General features: G+C 40.3%; 1 protein-coding gene across 1 annotated transcript; it reads left to right on the forward strand.

The window, feature by feature from the left end:
• The first annotated feature begins 21 nt into the window (after positions 1 to 21).
• Positions 22 to 12,138, forward strand: WBP11 (WW domain binding protein 11). Its single transcript, XM_006199888.4, has 12 exons — positions 22 to 177; positions 1,894 to 2,033; positions 2,565 to 2,596; positions 3,427 to 3,520; positions 3,776 to 3,972; positions 4,866 to 4,999; positions 5,206 to 5,405; positions 5,982 to 6,173; positions 7,999 to 8,103; positions 8,513 to 8,806; positions 9,797 to 9,979; positions 11,115 to 12,138. Exons 2-12 carry the CDS (start codon positions 1,970 to 1,972, stop codon positions 11,546 to 11,548), a joined length of 1,929 nt encoding a protein of 642 aa, XP_006199950.1. The 5' UTR covers positions 22 to 177; positions 1,894 to 1,969; the 3' UTR covers positions 11,549 to 12,138.
• Positions 12,139 to 22,130: the final 9,992 nt, after the last annotated feature.

The raw sequence follows: 22,130 nt of genomic DNA on the forward strand, positions 1-22,130 counted from the left end.
GAGATCTTCGGCCGGTAGGGAGAGGAAGTGACGTAAGAATGGCGGAGGGGCGCGAGGTTTCAAGATGGCGGTGGCTGGGTGGCTGACCGGGAGGCGGAGGTGAAGGCCCCTACGAAATCAAACGGGCCGAGGATCGTCCCCTCCCGCGTCTCACAGTCCCAGGAGCCCAGCAGAAGGGTGAGTGTGCGGGATCATTCCCTCCGTGTCTTCATCTTTCCCGTCCTTTCCTGGGGCCCGCGCGGTTGCCTCGGGGACGCCAGGCCCCTCTGCCCCGCGCTCCTCTCTGCAGTTAGGGTCCCCCAGATCGCGGACTAGGGGATCCCCGAGCCCAGGGCAGCGTGGCGTCCAGCGCTCTAGCGGCTGACTTCGCCGGGGTTGGTCAGCCCGCCTTCTGACGTTGACCGGTTGCCTTAGGATTGATGTCTTGCACCTCGAGTCCGGCTCAACCGTCGCTATAGTTTCGGCAGTTGCTAATGTTTTTGGCTCCTTTGGTGGACCTGGGCTCCATCCCTTTGGAGCCTCCTTGGCTGCTGAGAGTTCCCCTAAATCGCCTGTGGCCCGATCGCCTTATCGCCTCTGCTTTTAGGCAGGAAAGTAGTTTGTGCAGACTAAGGCTCCTATGTTTTCTGTAAACATTCTCTAATTCGTATCTGTTTTAGGTTTCAGTTGTGGGAGAGGCCGGTCAAAACATGAGCCTGAGGGTAACTGAGAGAGGAAAGCCAAAAAGATACAGGCCATCAAAAGATGTGACAGCTTGTATTTGTGCTAATTTTGCTTGTTTCCACGTCCTTTCTCCCCGGCTCCCAGTTTTTCTGAGAAGGAAACCTTTGACAGGGTAAATTAGTTGCCACTGGAACAGCTTTGAAGTTTTTAGCAGAAATCAAGGCAGTTGAACACTTGCTGAAAGAGGCGTTAACTAATAAACTTGCCTGACAAAATCTTCATGAAGGGAAGTGTGATTTTATGTCTGCTAAAAAAATTTACCCCACGATCGTCCCTTTGCCACCTTTTAAAAGTGTCTGCGTTTATTATTGGAAATAGTATCAAGAAGTTAAACTTCATTCATTGGAATAACGAAGAAGTGATAGAGGTCTTAAGTTAATGAAAATTTTGACTTACAAAATGTTTTCCCTCAAACTCAAGTATCCCCTTTGGTTATCTGAAAGAATATAAATCAGGGGTCAAGTAGGTATTAGTAAGAAAAATATGTATCTTACTGTTGATGTTTTTAGACGTTCTCTCGCATAATACTTTTCATTTTCAATATTTGTAATTTTAGTTGTGTTTTAAGCTTCTGCTTAAGAGTCAAGAATTACATCTGTATTAGAACTATATCTGAATTAAATAGGCTTAAATTAATGAATTTTTACTGTCTTAAAGGTATTAGGAATACATGAGGAATACATGCCAACAAACCATGAAGAGAGGCAAGGATGAGCCGTTTGTCGTTGAGTCCAGATCCTTACCCCTAATTCCCTTTTTAGTTTTTTTTCACCCTACTTATAAACAGATAAGAGGATATAGAAAAAGAACTAATGGCTTCTCATGTACATGGTTTGTGTCATTCTGTTGGAGCATTTTCTGACTGAATTCTTTCAATTGACAAGTCAGTGCTGTGACCCATAGATGAAAGTTAATTGATGATTTAATGGAATTCATAGTGATCTTGAGACCCATTACCTTTGTGAATAATAGCAGGAATCTAATTTTTTGTGGTTGGTGAAGTTGAGGCTGTCTTTCCTGGGCACCGAAGTCAAAAGTAGGGAAAGAACAAGGTCTAATAATCAAAGGAATGTTTCTATTCAGAGATTGGTAGGAAGAAAATTTAAAAAACGTAAAAAGGAAGAAATTTTGTTAATATAGGAAAGATAAGCTATTTTTTTGTCTTTGCAGGTTTTTTGGGGTTTTGTTTTGTTTTTGTTTGGTTCTTTTCCTAAAAAAAAACAAGTAAACCATACAAATTGTCAACATGGGACGGAGATCGACATCATCCACCAAGAGTGGAAAATTTATGAATCCCACAGACCAAGCCAGTAAGTGTCCATTAGTGTGGAACAATAGAGGGGAGGAGTGGTAAAAATCGCAAGCCTTAGGGAGTCTGTTTTTTTATGTCTTAATTACAAGATCATCAGTGGTAAGAGGTATCAGTTGTATAAAGTTATCTAGTATTCTACTGTGCACATGATTAAAACTTAAAAAAAAATTAGTACCCATATTTCTAATTCGATTGACTTGCAAAGTAGAATTGGCGTAAAGCATTCTTTTTGTATTTGGAATTTTGAACAAATTGTTTTGCAAGTTCCTGTTCAGTATTTTGTGGCATCTTTTTCCTTCAAATTCATAGTTATTTTTTAAGGAATTTAAAGATGTCTTGAGATGCTTTTGGTCAACATGATTAGAAGTGTGCTATTGGTATCTAGTGGGTAGAGGCAAGGAATGCTGCTAAATATCCTGCAGTGCACAGGGCAGCCTCCCACAATAAAGAGTTCTCTGTATTAAATTGGAGAAAATGCTCATGTTCAAGATTTGAAAGTTTTATTTTCTCTTTCTCTCCCTCTTTTAAGGAAAAGAAGCTCGGAAGAGAGAATTAAAGAAGGTATGATTTCAGAAGCACTCTATTAGATACAAGCATAGTTTGGCACATCCTATTATTTGAGATGAGTGGATTTAGAAAACATTTCCTATTATTTACCGGAAAAGATACTTTATACTTCTTATAACAAACCATAAGATTTACTAAGCCAAAATTTGGAAACATTTGAAAACTGAAATGAAATAACGTTGCAGATAAGCTCATGATGGGTTATTATAACATTGTTTATTTAATTACCTTTCACAATGACTTAAAATACTTTAAAAATAATTCTTGTTTTGCTATTTATTATAACATACTGCTTTGTTAAAAGCTACTGAATTAGTGAGTGGGAGTAAAAGTGATGCTAAATAGCTTTGTACATCCATTTTCCTGATTATTTAGTTGTGGCAAAAAGCTTCCCCCGATTAAGATAGGATTTACATTTTAGTATCATATCTTACATGTTGAGAGAACCTGGTTTTTTAATAGTTTTCAACTGCTCTTATTTCATTGCTAGCATTAAATTCTGTAAGACTTTTCCCTAATATATTTTAGAATTTAGCTGCAAGCTTTGTTGTTGTTGTTGTTTTTAAATACCTTAAAATATTGGGAACTGCTAAAGATCTCACAAGGTTAAAAGAAATACTTAAGAAAGCATTTCTAATAAATAACATCTTTTTGTCTAAAGTAGAAGCATTTTTGAGAGCAAAAAATTACATAACTGTTTCTGGTGGTTGAAACAAGTGATTAGAAACCAAGGAGAAGTTCAACTTCAGTTTCGATTGATTTTTGAAATAAAAATTCAGGGGTGTTCAGCTTCTTGAAATTTGCTCTTTTTTCATTTTTCTAAGAACAAAAAACAGCGTATGATGGTACGAGCTGCAGTTTTAAAGATGAAAGATCCCAAACAGATTATCCGGGACATGGAAAAATTGGATGAAATGGGTAAGAATTTATAAAAGTCTGGATTTTACCACAGGATTAATGGTCTGATACACAGAGGCAGGAACAAAAGGCATGATGGCATATGATGAGCGGATTTAGTTTTAGTGTCAGGGAAACAAAATGGAGTGGGGGCTGTTACAAACTGGAGATCTCATCTCGAATAAGAGGGAAGCCATTATTTAGCTTTACCTAATTGATACCTAAGTGAACTGACTTTTTCTGCGTTTAATTTCATAATCTGCTCTTTTCTCCCAGAGTTTAACCCAGTGCAGCAGCCACAGTTAAATGAGAAAGTGCTGAAAGACAAGCGTAAAAAGCTACGTGAAACCTTTGAACGTATTCTCCGACTCTATGAAAAAGAGAATCCAGATATTTACAAAGAATTGAGAAAGCTAGAAGTAGAATATGAACAGAAGAGGGCTCAACTTAGCCAATATTTTGATGCTGTCAAGGTAATCAAGTTTCTTTTGAGAGATAAACTAAGATTTTCTATTTAGATCAGCTCTTACAGTTAATGAGAGATATGATCATGTTGAACCTCCTCCTCTTGGTAATTCTTGTCAAAGTAAACATACACCTACCCAATTAGCCAGTGAATCAAAACCTGTGTGTTTATACAAGAGAAATTGATCTGTCTCCCAACACAGTAATAGATCATGAACAAATAAATAAGCAATTAATAAGATAATGAAGAAATGAATTCATATGTTCCTAAAATTGAATACTACTCAGTAATAAAAAGGAATGGTCAACTGATACAACAGCATGGGTAAAAAGAACTTCTTTTAATGGCTAAATCTTAAAAATATGCTGTGCTTTCTTCAGAGTTATGATTTTATTTGTATGAAATTCTAGACCGGGCAAAACTAATTTATGGAAGAAAATACTTATAACAGTGGTTGCCTTGGGATAGTGTTAGGGATTGACCGGGAAGGAATATGAGGAATATGTATTTGTCAAAACTCATTGAATTTGTACATTTCATTGTAAATTTTGCCTCAAAAATATAAAAAAAACAACTGATGCAATTTTGGTAAAGTAGGTAGTATGGGTCCCTTTTTGCAGACCAGGAAGCTGAGGTGATACGCTTATTCATACATCTCTCATATGACCGAAATTCAGCAACGGCAGACTGTTTTTACAGCCTAGCCTCTACCACTGAATATATGCTGTTTCCAAATTTCAATTCCTTGACAGTCTTTAGAAATATTGACTTGAGGCTTTCTATTTTTTTCATGATATTTCTGTTAGTTGGAGAGCAAACCCAGGTTACAAAACAACTGACACTGGGTTTTTAGTGTTGAGGTTTTGGATTGCTCTTACCTGCTGACTCTCTGCGTTTCAGAATGCTCAGCACGTGGAAGTGGAGAGCATTCCTTTGCCGGATATGCCGCATGCTCCTTCCAACATCTTGATCCAGGACATTCCACTTCCTGGTGCCCAGCCACCCTCCATCCTTAAGAAGACGTCAGCCTATGGGTAAGGAAGTGGTAAAGTAATCAAATAACATTTATTTAAAATGCCTCTTGACTGTGCCAAATTAATGCAGTGGGAGATAAAAGTGGGAGTGTAAGCAGTTCCTCATTTGATTAGATATGAAATGAGAAGTCCTATGGAAATTGTTCATAAGAGGAAGTAAATATCTCATTGCTGTTAATGTGATTACTATAAACATTTCTTTACAGACCTCCAACTCGGGCAGTTTCTATACTTCCTCTTCTTGGCCATGGTGTTCCACGTTTGCCCCCTGGCAGGAAACCTCCTGGTCCTCCCCCTGGTCCACCTCCTCCTCAAGTCTTGCAAATGTATGGCCGTAAAGTGGGCTTTGCCCTAGACCTTCCTGCTCGTAGGCGAGATGAAGACATGTTATATAGTCCTGAACTTGGTAAGGAGTGACTGTTGGCTTTTGTTCTTAGAACCTTTCTGCTATTATTTTTTATGTTGGCGATTTAACATCTTTTTCACCAGAAATAAATGAGGATACCACGTACATACCAACAGATGGACAAATCATGGCATCTACGCTAGTAAAAGCATGCATAAGGAAGTATAGAAATGTTTATTGTGTTTTAAATTAGCCTTTTCCTGGCGATGTCACTCTCTCACCATCAGTTTCTTAAGACTTGGATACCCATTTCTCATTTAGCTTTATCGTCATTTGACTAGAGCACCATTGTATACAGTCACAGTGACTGTGTATGTGTATGTGTGTATACAGCTTTCTAAGTGGAATTTGTTTTCAAATTTGAACCTTAAAAAAAATCTTACATTACCAAAAAAGAGAATTTAAAACTATTGTCAAGTGAAAATATTGTCAGACTGTATGAATAGCTGAGGTCATATGTAGAAGTTTTTAAAACAAATTATTCTGAGTTAATAGCATGATCTTCTGTATTTCGGGGCGCCATATAGTGGAGGACCCAGTCACATGTCTTGTCCCGGCTCCTTCCTCCCTTTCCAGCTCAGCGGGGTCACGATGATGACGTTTCCAGCACCAGTGAGGATGACGGCTATCCTGAAGATATGGATCAAGATAAGCACGATGATAGCACTGATGACAGTGACACTGACAGGTCAGATGGAGAAAGTGAAGGGGACGAGTTTGTGCACCGAGATGATAATGAGAGAGAAAACAACGAAGAAAAAAAGACAGGTACGTGCAGATGAGAGCTTCCTGGTACTGATCAATAAAAAACACACAAGCTAAAGATCCTGACTTGTTAATGACCTCTGACAGTAATTGTGAGCTCCTTGAAAGGAGGGGTCAGTGCTTTATTCATCTTTATATCTTCAAAATTTCAAAGTTACTGACACGTAGTGAGTACTCAATTGATATTCGTGAGGAGGCGGTGGGAAACTAACAGTGAATGTAATTAAAAAAAAGTCTATGTAGTTAAGTCCACTTTTGGGGAAAAGATGATAGCTATTTAGCAGCATGAAGAGGTACTGCCGTGGGTATGTATGGGAAAGAATGAAGAATAATCATACACTCATGTTAAGAAAACCATAGTTACATTTTTTAATGAGTCTGCCTTCGTATCTACATTTAAATTAAAGTCCTTGAAATTTTCTGTGTTCATGGTATCTGTTACCATGGTATCAGATATGAATCAAAACCATAATTAAAACATAGGTGCACCTATGAGTGGAATCATGATTTAATGGAAACATCATACTGATAGTGTATGTCACCTGTTTGATTATTATAAATTCATACTGAGTTACATGCACTTCTAAAAAATAGCTATGGCATTCATCGAGAAAATTTACAAGATGTATAATCCGTCATACCTCAGTAGTCTTGGAGCTGCTTTTGTAATTGTTTTTGCAGCCTGCCACACAATGTTTGTGTATTAGTCATACTTCTAATATTAGTATTGATAATGATGACAGTTTTTTCTCTGCATATTTCTTAAGAATCATCCTTGCAAACCAAAAAACTGGTTTGCAGGGGTGGATAGAGAGAGCTGGTGATGAAACATTACTGAGGACTCTCGTGTAGGAGCTGGTGCTAGAAACTGGAAACCACTGGAGCCAGAGCAGTTCCGTTTTTCTCTAGACTCTGATCATTTGCCTCTTTTTCATCTTGTTTGGACAACTGGTTTTTCTTAAATATATTGATCGATGCACATGTGCTGGAAATGGTTATCCTACCTGATTTGACCTTCAGCTAATACTGAGGTTTTACCATGTGCAAGGCATTTTTTAAACTCTAGGGATGCAGAGTAAACAAAACCAAAGCCCTTTCCACATGGAACTTCTGTCCTCCTGTAAATGCTTACCATCTAAGAATAAGAAAGCTGTTATCGCACCATTTTAAGTTGTTGGTTGTAATGAATTAATTCATGGCTTCACTAATGTTAAACCATTTTGCATTTCTGGTACCAACCATATGTGCTTATGATAAAATTTTCTTTTAAAACACTGCTGGATTCAATTTGCTTATATTTTATGTTGGCCAGCAGGTTAATCTTGGTGTTAGGGTTATGCTAGCTTCGAATTCTGGATAGCATTCCATCTTTTCCTATGCTCTTTTAGAGAAAATTTCTGTAACTTTGGCTGAATTACCTTGTACAGATATTTGGGTGAGGTGCCATTTAGAGAATCAATCTTTGACTACCATTTCAGGTTTTTTATGTGTAGTCTTACTGCTTCTTTGGCCAATTGTAAGTAATTTATATTTTTCTAGAAAATTGTCTATTATTTTTACCTGGGTTTTCAATTTTATTGACATAAAGATGTTATTAGTATTCTTTACATTTTAAAAATTTGCAACTTTTAAATCACTGTAGCATATATTTACCCCCAGTTGGCATTTGATTTACTGACTTTAGCACAGCTCTGTCTCTCTGCTCTTATCTCCTGCCAGCTAGTGGACAACAATTATATCAAGTACTTCCTAGCATTTGTTTTACAGCAAGCACATATGAATTGTGTTCATCCCAATCCACTCCACTCTCCCTTCTCTGGCCCTTTAGGTCTGAGTGTACGATTTGCAGATATGCCTGGAAAATCAAGAAAGAAGAAGAAGAAGAACATGAAGGAGCTGACTCCTCTTCAAGCCATGATGCTTCGAATGGCAGGTAAGGCAGGAAAGAGGAGTGAATCACTGTTTGGTATTCCTTTCTGCCAGTTGCTTTACTTACATTTTCCTATTTAATATCTCAGCAACCTTGAAGTAATAAGTCCTTGTTTTTCAAAAGTCAAGGTTCAGAGGCATTGAGGTAAGCTGCCCAAAGTTGCACAGCTAATACACGATTGGACCGGCGTTTAAATCCAGGTCTGTCCCGTTGTAAAGCCAGGGCTATACCAGCGTAGACGAGTAGAATTCTGTCTTATTCTTACTTATCTGAGTACTTTATCGAAGAAGACTGGTTGTTATTTTAAGAAAGCATTTATTAAGCATGTGTTTCAGGCACTGCTGTTTTTACAGGCTGTAAGAAAAATGAATCAACTCCATCTGGTTTGAAACTGGTTTAAAACTCCTTTCAGGTCAGGAAATCCCTGAGGAGGGACGTGAAGTAGAGGAATTTTCAGAGGACGATGATGAAGATGATTCTGATGACTCTGAAGCAGAAAAGCAATCACAAAAGCAGCATAAAGAGGAATCTCTTTCTGATGGCACAGCTGCTGCTGCTTCCCAGCAGCAGGCTCCTCCACAGTCTGTTCCTCCTTCTCAGATGCAAGCTCCTCCCATGCCAGGGCCACCTCCTCTTGGACCACCACCTGCTCCACCTTTACGGCCACCTGGACCACCTACAGGCCTTCCTCCTGGACCACCTCCAGGTGAGCACTTAACTGTTGTGAAGAAACAAGCCTAAATGTGGTTAAAGTGAAGTTATTCCAAAAAGCATGCATCGTTAGTATTGACGATTTCTTCTTTCTTCCTGGTGCAGTTCCCTAAGAAATAGCGGATTCTCAAAGCACAGGCACAGCTTGTTCATTCCTACAACATTGTTTGCAAGTCGTAGTATTTCTGACGGTCATCCTTTCCTCCAAAACTCTGCCTGTTTTAGTTTGTTAGTTCTGATTTTAGTAGGCAGAAACTGGCGTATGTAATTTAGGGTTTCTTTAGGATTTCGTTTTTAATGTGAGTAGCTGACTCAGTTCTGAGTTGGTAGGGAGTGGGCCTAGGGCACGATAAATACCATTGCATATCCTTTGGGTGGGAGTTGTTGGATGTCGATGTAATCTTTACAGTTAAGAGACAGGAGTCATCAGTATTAAACAAGTCTTCAACTTAAAAGTATAAAAATTTATTTGCAGTTTATAACAGCATATAAAACTTCTTGACTGATGATTTTACTCCATCCTACAGTCAGCCAGTTAAGTCTTCTTGAGTTGAGTTCGTCTTCTGATTGGTGCAAAGCAAAATTACCCATCTTATGTCATTCTCAGTGGTCCTTGTCTGTATGTCTTAATGAGTTTGAGGAAGTCCTTTAAGCATCCTGTTTTATGTTCCATTTTCAGCTGAATATATTAGAACCATTTAAGAAATCTCATCTCCATGTATTTCCAGTCCAGCAGAGCTGTGATTGAGTATGCTTCTTGTCAGTGCTGGGAAGTAAAAGAAGTGGTCCATAACAAATTCAGTACCCTGTCTCTAGTGCTCAGATATTGAATGAATTTCGTTTCTAAATATGTTTTAATCAGTTTTTGAAGTTCTCTGATTTCAGGTTAAAGTGATACATCAAACCACATCTGAGTTACCTTTTACCACAATTACTACTTCAGTTATATTTGTTTGCCATTAATTAATCCCTTTTCTATTTTTAGGAGCTCCTCCATTCCTGAGACCACCTGGAATGCCAGGCCTCCGAGGGCCTTTACCCAGACTTTTACCTCCAGGACCACCACCAGGCCGACCCCCTGGCCCTCCCCCAGGTCCACCTCCAGGTCTGCCTCCTGGCCCTCCTCCTCGGGGACCCCCTCCAAGGCTACCTCCCCCTGCACCTCCAGGTGAAGCTTTGCTTTCTATTACAAAAACTTGTCTACTGTATATTTCATTTGCTCTAAGATACTTTCACGTTTTAATATCCTGAAATCAAAGGGTATCTTAAAACGGTGTTTTTTAATTGATTTTGGCCTGGATTGAAGTTGAGTTCTTCCAGACAGTATTTGCACTTGATACTGCCTGTCACATGAGGGACTTTGCCCAGCCAGAAAATACTTTGGATTATTCTTCATTTAAGATTTTTTTTAGGGATTACACTTAGAATTGTGAAGTCATTCCATTCATCTGCATGAATACCAACTTAAAGTTTACAGTCATAGGGGAGTTTTTTTTCCATTCTCTCTACGCTGTATCATGGTTAGATATGCAAATTTCCCTGTGGTCTTTTATGTGGCAGGTGTATTTCTGGTTTATTGCACTGTCTTAGTATAATGTGAAGGTCTCCTTTTAAGCTCCTCAGCTTGGACTTGGAGTGGTATATGGAATAATTACGAGTCTGTATAGGAATAGCATCTTACGTTTGATGAAATTTGATCCTTTGTATTCAGTCTTCGAAGAGCATTTGGAGAAAATTAAATACACACTTCTTGGTAAATGATGATGGTATGTCTGAGCCAACAATGAAACATGAATTTTTTTCAGTAATGGTGACATACTGTGATTAGTCAGATTCTTTCATTCCAGGAGTTAAAATTATATTTCCTGTCCATTGAGTTAACCTTTGAGAGGGAGGATTATTGCAAATCAGTGAACAATACAAGGGAATCAAATCCCCAGCCTTGGTTTTAATAGCATCTGCACTGCACAGTTAGAACAGACTCCTGGGCTGTCAAGTTTCAGATTTGACAATTTTGACACTATATTTGAAACCAGTTGGTATTGTTAATTTTCCTTTGTAGTTTAAAGTAGTATATTAGAGAGGAAAAAAACATAAGTACAGGGATACAGACTGAAGGTGAGTAATGTTTTGTATTAAAAAGGTTCCCAAGTTTCAAATAGCAAGCAGCATGGTTTCAGCTTACTTTGTATAAATTGTCCATTTTTTTTAGAATTGTCAACTTGTGTTTTTTTTAACATCCTTAATAGTAGTTAAATTTTACTCTTGTGGTATTCATCTGTCCGTTTTCCGCCTGCATTTAGGTATCCCTCCACCTCGTCCTGGCATGATGCGCCCACCTTTGGTGCCTCCACTTGGACCTGCCCCACCTGGGCTTTTCCCACCAGCTCCCTTGCCGAACCCCGGGGTTTTAAGTGCTCCGCCCAACTTGATTCAGCGACCCAAGGCGGATGATACCAGCGCAGCCACCATTGAGAAGAAAGCCACGGCGACCATCAGCGCCAAGCCGCAGATCACTAACCCCAAGGCAGAGATTACTCGGTTCGTGCCCACTGCACTGAGGGTCCGTCGGGAGAATAAAGGGGCTACTGCTACTCCCCAGAGAAAGTCAGAGGATGATTCTGCTGCGCCTCTTGCCAAAGCGGCCCCCAAGTCTGGGCCATCTGTTCCCGTCTCCGTACAAACTAAGGATGACGTTTATGAAGCTTTCATGAAAGAGATGGAGGGGCTACTGTGACAGCTTTTGATGGCAGGACAGGCTTCTGTTCCCATCAGTGGCTCATGGAGAAAGAAGCTCTTATTAAACTTAGGTGAAGGAGCTGCTTTCAGTGTCAGGGTGTTTTTAATTTCAGTTCAAGGAACTGTCCTAAAGTTCAGCCTTGTTCAGCATTTACTGCATATAAAAGAGGGTATTTCCTTCAGATAGATTGGCTGTTGAAGCAGTGCTGCTAACATCCGTTCCCTGTCACACCACCATTTCATCCCGTTTCTTCCTCTTCTCTATTTCTTTGGAAACTTGTGATCCGGGGGAGCTTCCTTACTCATTTGTTTGATTCTCTTCTTGTGTGCTGTCGGCACTGGAGTAGAGATTTCTGAAAAAACAGCTTATTTCATCCCATCTTGCCTTTCGTGTTTGAGTTATTTTTAATATTTTTCTGTAAATATTTTATAATATTGTAGTGAAATGGATCACAATGTCATTGCCTAATGCAAAGCAAGATATGTGGGAAGGAAATGTACAATTCTTTGATAAAATTGTTTCCCACTGACCTAAACTCGGAGTGTTTCATGGAAAAAGTAAATAAATAAACGTTCTACACCAAGATATCCTCTGTGTTACTGATAATGTATAAACATATCTGTATTATGGGCAGAGAAGAAGCAAGTGTTTAAAACTTGGGTTTTTAAAGGATTATACCATTTCTGATGTGGAATGAAAATTTTATTGAAAAAGTGGTTAAAACTAAGTTTTAAATTTTAAAGGGTAAAGAAGAGAAATAGTTATTTTCCCTTAGGATTATTATATTGGCTTTGGAGAAATTGAGATGTTTTCTCTATTGCTAAGAAGATGGTGAATCTTACTCTCGAAAGTTACTTACTTGTACAGAGCTCTGTGAACTGATATCAATTGAATGGCTAAAGCTTCTTTTAAGTCATTTGTAACTATTGGCCAGAAAAGGCTACTTTTTCTTTTTTGAATTTGTCATTTGTATGAGCTTTTATTATGAAAAGCACAGGCATTTGTTATTTATATCATGGTTTTATGAAAATGTTTGCTCTGGTTAAATCACTGCTACAAAACGTGAGCTTGATGTAAATCTTCAATCAGGTGTATGGATAAATAATGACCGTTTCTTTATCAAAGTGTCACTTTATTACACATTGTTTCTTAACATTTTGAGTTTCCTTTAAAGTACTATAAAATGTGAATTACAGATCACCATGTGGCTTGGAATCAGCATAAAATCCTAGGTGACATCTAAGTTTCTGTTTAGTTTCAATTCTCATTTGGTATGTTCTAGTTTGTGCTCTTTATTAAAATATCTCCTTATATGTAGCTGGGAGACATTTTTTAATATTTCTTAAACTATTTTTTGCTGCATGCAAGTGTTTCTTCGGACCACAGCCAATGCCACAGTCCCCACCCCAAACTGCACACTTCTGTTTTGTCCCAAACTCAGACTGGAGCAAGTTTACTTGGAGAAGTAAACTTAGACCTGGGAATGTTCCTCGGCCAGAATTGGTTTGGAAGACAAGCCTTATTGCAGGACTTACCGCAGGAGCTCAAGGCTGTCCCTGAGCAGAGCTGTGGTAACTTGACACAATGTAGAGCAGTGGGGAAGGTTTTCTTTACATCCCTCCTGAAAATAAGGACTTCTGGCAAAGGTGGGAGCTGGGACTTCCGTGAGACCAAAATAACTCTACCTACTTCAGCGCTTCTGTCTCTACAAAGGCCTTGTATTTGGCTGTGAAGGAAAGTCAGGCAGGACAGGGCAAGTGGCCAGGACTGGGCGAGCAGAGGTTTTCCATAATCTGCATGATCGTTTTGCTGAGGGTCAGTAGCCAGTAGAGAGAGAGAGGTTGGAGAATGAGGATAATTGATGGAAAGAGGTACCTGAGGGTTTGGGGAGGCCTGAGAGCATACAAACTATTCCACAGATTGTTGTTAACCACCTAGTGTGAGCTAGGTGCTGGGAAAGCAGTGGTGAGAAAATGAGATGAGGTCTCTACCCTCATGGCCCTTATGGAAATTTCAGGAGATAAACATCAGTGTCTATAATGCTTCCATCTCATACCTTGAATACAGCATTTACCAATGCTATTTTTTTTTAAGAATTTCCTTTTTTTAACCTGCTCTAGCAAACAATTTGGGAAAATCATCTGAGGGCTCCGCCACGTGCTTGTGAAGACATACCCATCATATCTTTTTAATTTTTGTATGTTAGCTTTCTTAAAAGATTTTTTTTAAAAAAAGGAAATGTTTTCTCTGAAAGTTTAAAAATACTAAATATCAATTGATTGCCTTTAGGGTGCTACAACCAAATAGAGAATTTCTTTTAAAAAAACAAGTTTGCAAAGACCATGGATCCGCAAATACATGTTTTTCCTTGATCTGTTAATCTATTCAAAGTGTTTCCCCTTGTTAGCCATCTGAAGCCTAAATATGCTTTCTACTGTAATTTACCATGATGTATCCATATTAATTACACCACATGTGCAAGAGGTAAATAACTGAGATGCAGGAGAATTAGTACTTTAAAAAATGCTATGAGATACCAAAAAAAAAGATTTTGAGGACTTTTTATAACAATATCTTGTGAGGAAAATTAGAATGCAATAGTTTTATCTGCTGAATCGCAAGAAAAATTACAGTCCAAAGAAGAACACAATTCACTACATTATTCCTTATCACGGCACCCAGCAACCTTGACCCCAATAAACTGGGGCGTGAGGTAGAGGAAGAAGAAAGGTGACAGCCAAAGTTCAGGCAGGGAGAGGGGGGAAAACAAGCATTAGCTTAGTTCTGAAATCTTGCCTGGTGTTTTAAAATAACACTACCCGCAAACGAAAAGACCGTATGATTTTCCAGAAAGTCTCACTTCTTTCCAGGAGTTGATAAAGGTTGCCATATTTAGGCACTTACTGTAAAACAAACCCATACCTTCAAATAATGCCCATTGGCTTTCTTGTGTGAGGAGGGAATTAAAACGCAGGCAAAGGACAAATACAGCATCTGCTCCCAAGACCATTCACAGCCCAGAGTGACCCAAATCACAGCAGGAGGTGTTTTTGAATCCACATTTGTACTGAGTTTATTCATAAAATACATGTTCATTGAAAAACCTTGAGAGTTAACAATAAAAAAGTAGAGAATAACATGGAAATACCACTTTTATGGAGGAAAAACAAATAGAGCAACAGAAGTTATTTAATAAGATGCTTTGTATTTCTTTTACTATTTTTTACTCTTGTTTGCTTCCACTAATAGGCTAGAACAGAGATCAGCACATTTTCTCCGAAGGGCCGGATGGTAATTATTTGGGGCTTTGGGAACCTCTGCTACAACTACTCAGCCCCGCCTAGGATGTGCAAAACCTGCACTATATGCAGGTGGTCAGTCACACCCCACGCTCACATGGAAAGGACCCCAGGAGACAGTCTCCAGGCAGGTGGGCCTGCAGAAAAGTCAGGGCACCGCTGAAAGCTGGAGGCCTGGAGTGTGAGGTTTATCCGTCGGGACAGCTGTGGGAAGGTGGCCCCCAAGGCCAGTCAGGGCTGGAAGTGGCCAAGGCAATGTGCACTCTGGGCCCGTGGCTGGAGCAGAAGCCACCCGATGTCCTCCCCGACTCACTGCTTACCCACCACAACCACGCAGCTGCCGGAGCAGCCAAGTCCTCCCTCCCTCCAGCAAAGGCCCTCCAGTGCCCTCTACCGACAGGGCCTGGCATCGTCTCACGTGATGAAGACGTGCCCAGAGGAAGGCGGCCTGTTATCACAGAGCCTGTACTGAGGCTGGAGTTTGGAGCACAGAGGCAATAAATTCATAACTGGCACATGACAGCGTGAAGAAAATTCAGCCTTCTTTACTTCCGCTGTCACAACCGAGTTATAAAATTACTAGCATGAATTTCCTTAACAAAAATGCACGGCCTGTTTCTCCAGCTCTTTCCGGCAGTGGTGGGCTGCTAGCTTATGAGTGTTAGCTAATGATAAAATTTGTCTGTGTGTCACTTTCATTCTTAAAAAAATCTCAAGGGAACTGCCATTGACTGGCCAACTTGATATTAGGGTTTTGTTAAATAGAACAAAGCTAAGAACTAGGAAGTAAGCAAAAAATACTAAGAAACAGTCAGTGGGACTAACTACAATATTTCATTTGCTCTTCTATATTTTCCAACCTTCTTTGCAGTGAGATTGAGCATGAACTCGTTCTAGTCAAGGGGCTGAAGCAAAGAAGAGTGAGTGTGAGTTCCTATTCCCTGACTATGGCTGGCAAGTGGTATAAACATGAAAACATGGCAGAAGAATAGGCTGGAACCTATGAATTTTATAGACCTCATTTAAGGACTACTCTGTGAAAGCTTCAGGAACACGGGGATTCCATCCGTCCTGTTTGCTCTTGCTGGAGCACTGGGTATCAAGGGTTTTGTGAGGAGGTAACATTTGTCGTGCCAGGAAAGGTCCCGTGACATTCCTCCCCTAGAGCAGTGGGTGCCGGCTCACATATGTGGCTAAGTAAGAGGGCTGCCCCTCCAGATCCCCCGTTTCCATGTTTTCACCCTGTTCCATGCCCCCAGGAGGCTGAACTGTAGACACCGCATCAATAGGTTTTCTTACCTTTTGGCGTCCTTGTAGGCTGGGTAATGAGATGCAGGGTATGGGAGAAAGGGTTGGCTGCTCCCCGCACCGTTGTCTGCCTTGGGTTAGCTTTTTTCGGCACTTCCCCTCCATGCAACCTTCTCCTTCCAGGTCTGGTGAGCACGCTATGCCTTCCCTTCACCCCATCAAGCCTAGGAATGGTGGTGGAGCCCCGCTATCACCAGCCGTGTGCTTTCCCTGCAAGCTGCTCACATCAGTGTAAGTGGTCCCTTGGTGAACCTGTCCTCAAATCACCACCTCTGGGCATGCCATCTGTTTCCTGGCAGGATCCTGGACACCTGAACAAATATAAGAGGTATTAAATAAATAAATAATATATGAATGAAGGGAAAACTGGATACAGGTAACAAATGCGTTAACATTATAAAACGCTCCGAGTAGTATTTGGCGTGCGGTAAACACAATGCATTTGTTACAATGACATTTGGATTTCAGAATGAGATCTATGGCTGTGATGTAGGGGGCAGATTGGCTGGGAGGTGACATACCGGAGGTGGTAAGATGCCTTCAGAGACCACTGCAGGAGAAAGATGAAGAGAACCCAGAGGGGCGGGGGGAGGAGTCGGGAGGGCTGTTCCAGGGAGAGGATGCACAAGACTGGATCACTAAGCTGATGTCGGGGAGGAGGCAGAAGGGAAGAAGAGGAGGTCTCCAACTTAGGGCTTTGGGCACGGTAGTGTCATTCGTCAGGGAGTAAAGGGTGTGAAGCTGGCTTATTAAGGGTGACGGTGATGAAGAAGAGGAAAAGGATGACTCCAGCTGCTAATATTAACGAACGTTACTGTGCGCCAGGCATTCTCAGAAGTGTGTTAATTTATTTAATCCTCACTACACCCCTGTGAGGCAGCTACTGTCATTTTACAGATGTGTCCACCGAGGTACAGAATGAAAGGTAAGATAACTTGTGCAGGGTCACACGACTAGGGGAGCAGAAATTCAAACCGAGGCAGTGGACGGTGGGGGAGGCAGCTTTGAATGAAAGGAACTGTTCCAGTCTGGAACAGGCTGGGGTTGAGGCCCCTGTGCGATAACCTCTGGAGATCTTAAGTAGGATGGGAAGTGTGAAGCTGAGGAGGCAGGTAGGGGATGTATACCTTCAAGAGGCGGGGGAATATAAAAGGGAAAGAGAAAAGTGACGTGGAAAATACAAGGTAAAAATCACAAGAGTAAGCAGTACTTTATTGAGCTCTTACCACATGCTAGACACAAAATGCTTTATGATAAGGGAAAGATGCTATCTTACTTTTATGCATGAGATAGCTAAGACGTAGCAAGTTTAGAAATAAATGCCTAGATTTTTGGGGAGTTGAATGCTTTTTTTTTGTTTTTTGGTTTCTTTTTGACATGAGTTCAAATCAGAATAACTTACTGGTTTCTATGTGGGCCGGACAATGGCAAGCAGGATATTGCAAGAGGGCAGGAAGGTGTGGTCATGGTATTCACTTTATATATTTAAATATATAAAAATTATGTGTAATTACATATACAAAGTATATATAAATATAAGGTAAATTTATTTATTATTAAAAATACATTGATTATCATGCTAAAAATTCCAGAACATTCTTACACTCTATGAAGACACACAAAAAGGTAAGTTCAAGATAAAAGTTCCTTGACGAACATGAAAACAAAGGGATGCTGTCAGAGGAGCTGGATGTTTAAAGTACATAAACGTGGGACTGAAATACCCACAGATAGTAGTTCCTTCTTTTGCGTGGCTTGGACACTGCCAACGTCCGCCTTGGATGTCTTTGTCTATTTTCACTGTTCAGCAAGCCTCTTCTGCGTGTCCCATTTTTCCTTCAGCTACTGAGACAGGGGAAAGAAAGCAGCACCTTGTGGCTCGCACCTGGCAGGGACCATCGGCCAGGCCTGGGTGCTGCTAGAAGTTGGCCTGACGCCGCGGCCCCGTGGGGTCTGTGGAATAGAAACCATTTCACACCACGCAAAGGCCATTGTGTGACCGTGAAAAATTGAAACAAAAACAGGAGTTCTCTGTAATCATGTCTGAACACAAAAACATGAGTGTTGTCCAAACCACACAAATGGCCAAACGGCCCCCTGCGCTGACCAGTGTGCATTAGCATCTTCACCTGTTGCAGCTTCAGCCTTGCCTGGTTCCTTGCACCTGACTAGATGTATTAAGTTACCAAATCAAAGACTCAACTCTGTTCCCAATGGCATGCAATCCTGGGCAAAGCCCCAAGCCTATAACCTACTCACAAGCTCCAAACCTGCAATAAATCCTTTAAATATTTTTAGTGAGACACCTCACATCTCCCTAGTATGTGTGCTCCCTGCTACAAAGAGCAATAAACCCAACTTGTTCAGCTACGCGTGTGTGCCTAGTGGTCTCTGGCTGGAGGGCAAAATGAAAATACACATTCAGCTGAAGTGGTCATTACTTGGACCAGGACTCTCAACTCAGTAAGTGTGACAATCTGAGACCGCTTGTGATTCCCTCTGTATGCTGGGAGGTAAGGTCATGCTGAATTGAGTTCCTATATCTTGTTGAAGCACTTCAGAGTTGAGTTTATTTTGCTTCCCTGGGAATAAGATCTCCTAGAATTTGTTTGATTGTCTGATCAGATTAATATTCTTTGGTAAAATTGTTTAGTCTTCTATCCCCTGGTTTCATTGCTTGTTAGCTTGCTTAATATTGAGTGTTGTCTATAAGAGGCAAAGTCCACAGGGAGAGGACGGACAGAGGCTTGACAACTCTGTTTTCGAGCTGACCCCCTGAGGGCCAGTGACCTGAGGACCAACTTTGTTTCAAGTCATCATTTCTAAATCTGATGAAGACTTCGTCTTCGCTCTTGCCTTTGTGTCTCTGAGAGCTGGTCCATTTAGTTTTGTCTGCCTGGATCCACAAATGGGTGATGATGGGCCATTGGCCAAGTTCTGGGGATGAGAAATTACACGTCTTTAAAAAGCACTGTATTTCTCCGAGTCGTCGCAATCTAAAACTGCACCTTTTCCAGGCCAAGCACCTGCTTCCTCCGCGTATTCTCATTATAACAGTAATTTGTACACCAGCCTCTCGAATAGACACAATTTCATCAGGAATATCTTGCAGCTGCAGTGGCCGCTTGGCTTTTTGGCATGAATACGATAGTTCATTTGAGAAGTACTTTAAAACAGAAAGCAAATAATCCCTCATGAGCAGATTGCTTTTCTGGTTTGTCTGAAAGAAAGATAGTTTTGTTTAATGTAGGGCTTCTCCCTCCTTTGTTTCCATAATTTGGAGTTAAGCTGTGCTGGCTTTTTAATTACACGGCTTGATAAAATTATCAGAGACCCCAGTTACTATCCAAATCCGCTGTCATTGTTTTTTGTGTATATATACGTTAAAATGCGTTTTTCAGCACCTAAACTTCCTTTCCTCTCCTCGTGGAGAAAACAAAATAAAGTTTTACAGTGATAATTTCATATCTGGCTGAAGCCAGCCAACTTCCTTTTTTCTTTCGTTTTGTTTTGGTCCTCTTATTCTCCATTTCCCTCTCTTGGGAAACTAATCATTTAAACATTAACTAAGTTTGTCAGGGTCAAATTTCTCATGCTTTAATCATTCTGAAATACCCACACTGGCTTTATGAAGTAATAAGCTACCACAGTTTCTATGACTTCTTTAAAATTAAAACTAAATTAAGTCAGTATCAACACATGGATTAAAATTAAAATATGTAAAAAAAACCGTATGCAAATACATGGGAAGATAACAAAAGATATATGCTCAAATGGTCCTTTACCAATATGCTTCTCGGCTTTTTTAAGAAATTGTTTCGCTGTCACCATATATAGCTCCGATTTCTGCAAGTGGAATGTGAAAATGCATCTCCACTCCAGGGCGGCTGGTAAAGTGAGCCAGCTTGCCAGCGTTTCCCATGTGGGAAAATGTAATAACTTCTGAAGAACATATTCTAGTTGTCAAAGGAAAGGCACATTAGGAAGTGTCAGGGAGGGCAGAGATCCAAATTGTGAAAAATCTCTGTCCTTTGTCGCTCTCTCTCCCAGTGTCCTACAAGCCATGTCCAGTCATCTCGTTCATAGTTCCTCTTCCTGTGCCAGTAGGTTAGACTCCAGGGACTCTCCCATGCCCTGTTGGCTGTGGCTGTTCTCTACAGATTCACTTACACATCTCTCTCTATATTATCTAGATCTATATTCCCTCTGGATCATTTCATCCACGCCGACCATTTTTAGACGTGACTCCCAAATTCTTATCTCCAGGCCAGATCTTTCCCCCTGGATTTCCTCACATCCAGGGCAGGTATTGTCTTTTGACCCCTGTGCTTCTGTCTGTGCTGTCCCTCTGCCTAGAACACCCAGTTGTGTCAAACTAACTCTTACATGTAGGATACAGACTCTATTCCTGTTACTGTAACACTCTGAGCAGCCCCCTTTCTTAACATGTCGCCTGCTAGATTATAATTAGCTTCCTGATTATAATCATTTTTCTTGACAGCTGATTATCAATCACGGGTGTAGCATGTAACCTGTGCTCAATAAATTACTGAATGAACAGGATCCATTTTTCATTTGAATGGGTGCACTTAACAAGCTATTAATTCCAAACTAGTTTGTCTTCAGGGTGAAAAAAATCTAAATTCAGGTTCACAAGCTTTCGATATTTACGACTCTTTCCTGTTGTAGACTGAGTTATGGATGTCCTAGAATCAGTAAAACAGCCACTAAGTTTGTTTTTATGGTGTGCTATCAGAAAAGTCACAGAATTGTTAGAATGCCAGAGTTTACGTATTTCATTAAGTCCCATGACTACTGCTACTTGCTCTAAATCCAGTTTCACATAATAATAGTTACCATTCATTGAGCACATTGCTGTATTGGAAACTCAGTGACTTCGTTTGCATTATCTCATTAACTCCTCCCTAAAACCCAGGGATGTACCTCTATTATTATGCCCAGTTAATAGACAAAACTGAGATTTAAAAGAGATTAACATTTCCAAAATCATCCAAGTGAGGAGTGGATTTGAACGTAGGTCCCATTCCAGAGTTTAAGTTCTTAAACACCATGATAAATGACCTTTCAACCATCAGAAGGAGATTTGTGAAGTCTGCATACAGTAAGCCAGTCATCACCAATTATGGGGCCAGACTAAACCTTTTGATTCCAGGCAGACTAAACTAAACAGATCAGTTCTCAGGAACACAAAGACAAGGCTTTGTAGAAAAAAATAATAATTAAAAAAAAAAATGAACAAATCCTGGCCAAGTCACAGCCTGCCACACTGAATGGCTTATCTCCACAGGAGAGCCCATGTGTGCCCATAAACACAACTATGGATTAGAAATCTATTAAAGGGCAGAATTCAGGTCCCACCAGGTTTTGTCCTAAATCTTCTTCCATGTGGTCTCATGCTTAAAAAAAATGTTGGCCTTTTAAGTTAACAAACCTATATAGGCAAGAACTGTTTGTGCATCCAGGATCACAGGCTGAATTGATTTTGCAAGGCATATGCGTTAACTGCCAATAAACTATTCAGTTTAAAAAAAAAAACAACCCTGAGAAACAGAAATGATAAGGGACTGAATGAACCCTGCAGGAGGGGAAGCATTTGAGGGGAGCCTAGGTATCTCTGGGAAAGTGGCCGTGGAGATAGGATGAGAATGGGGGCAGTCACTGTCACTTTGTACTTTGCCTGTTTTTATCTTTAGGTAATAGGGTTAGACTCCTGTGGATTTTTAGAGAAGAAAGAAAAAGTGGTTTTTTTTTTCCCCTTATAAACATCTTGAGGGCCTTTGTCCTTATTTCTTTAACATTTTCGTAATAACTCTTTCAGATGCCTCAAATCTCTTAGGAAATTAAGACTTAAATGTAAAACCCAGCACCTGACATATACTTTACGAAAATTCCACTGCCTGCCATGCCCCAAAGTGGTGCACTTACAGCTATTCCTAACCATTGGGCATTAA

This window comes from Vicugna pacos, chromosome 34 (assembly GCF_048564905.1).
Source record: "Vicugna pacos chromosome 34, VicPac4, whole genome shotgun sequence".
Lineage (NCBI taxonomy): Eukaryota > Metazoa > Chordata > Mammalia > Artiodactyla > Camelidae > Vicugna > Vicugna pacos.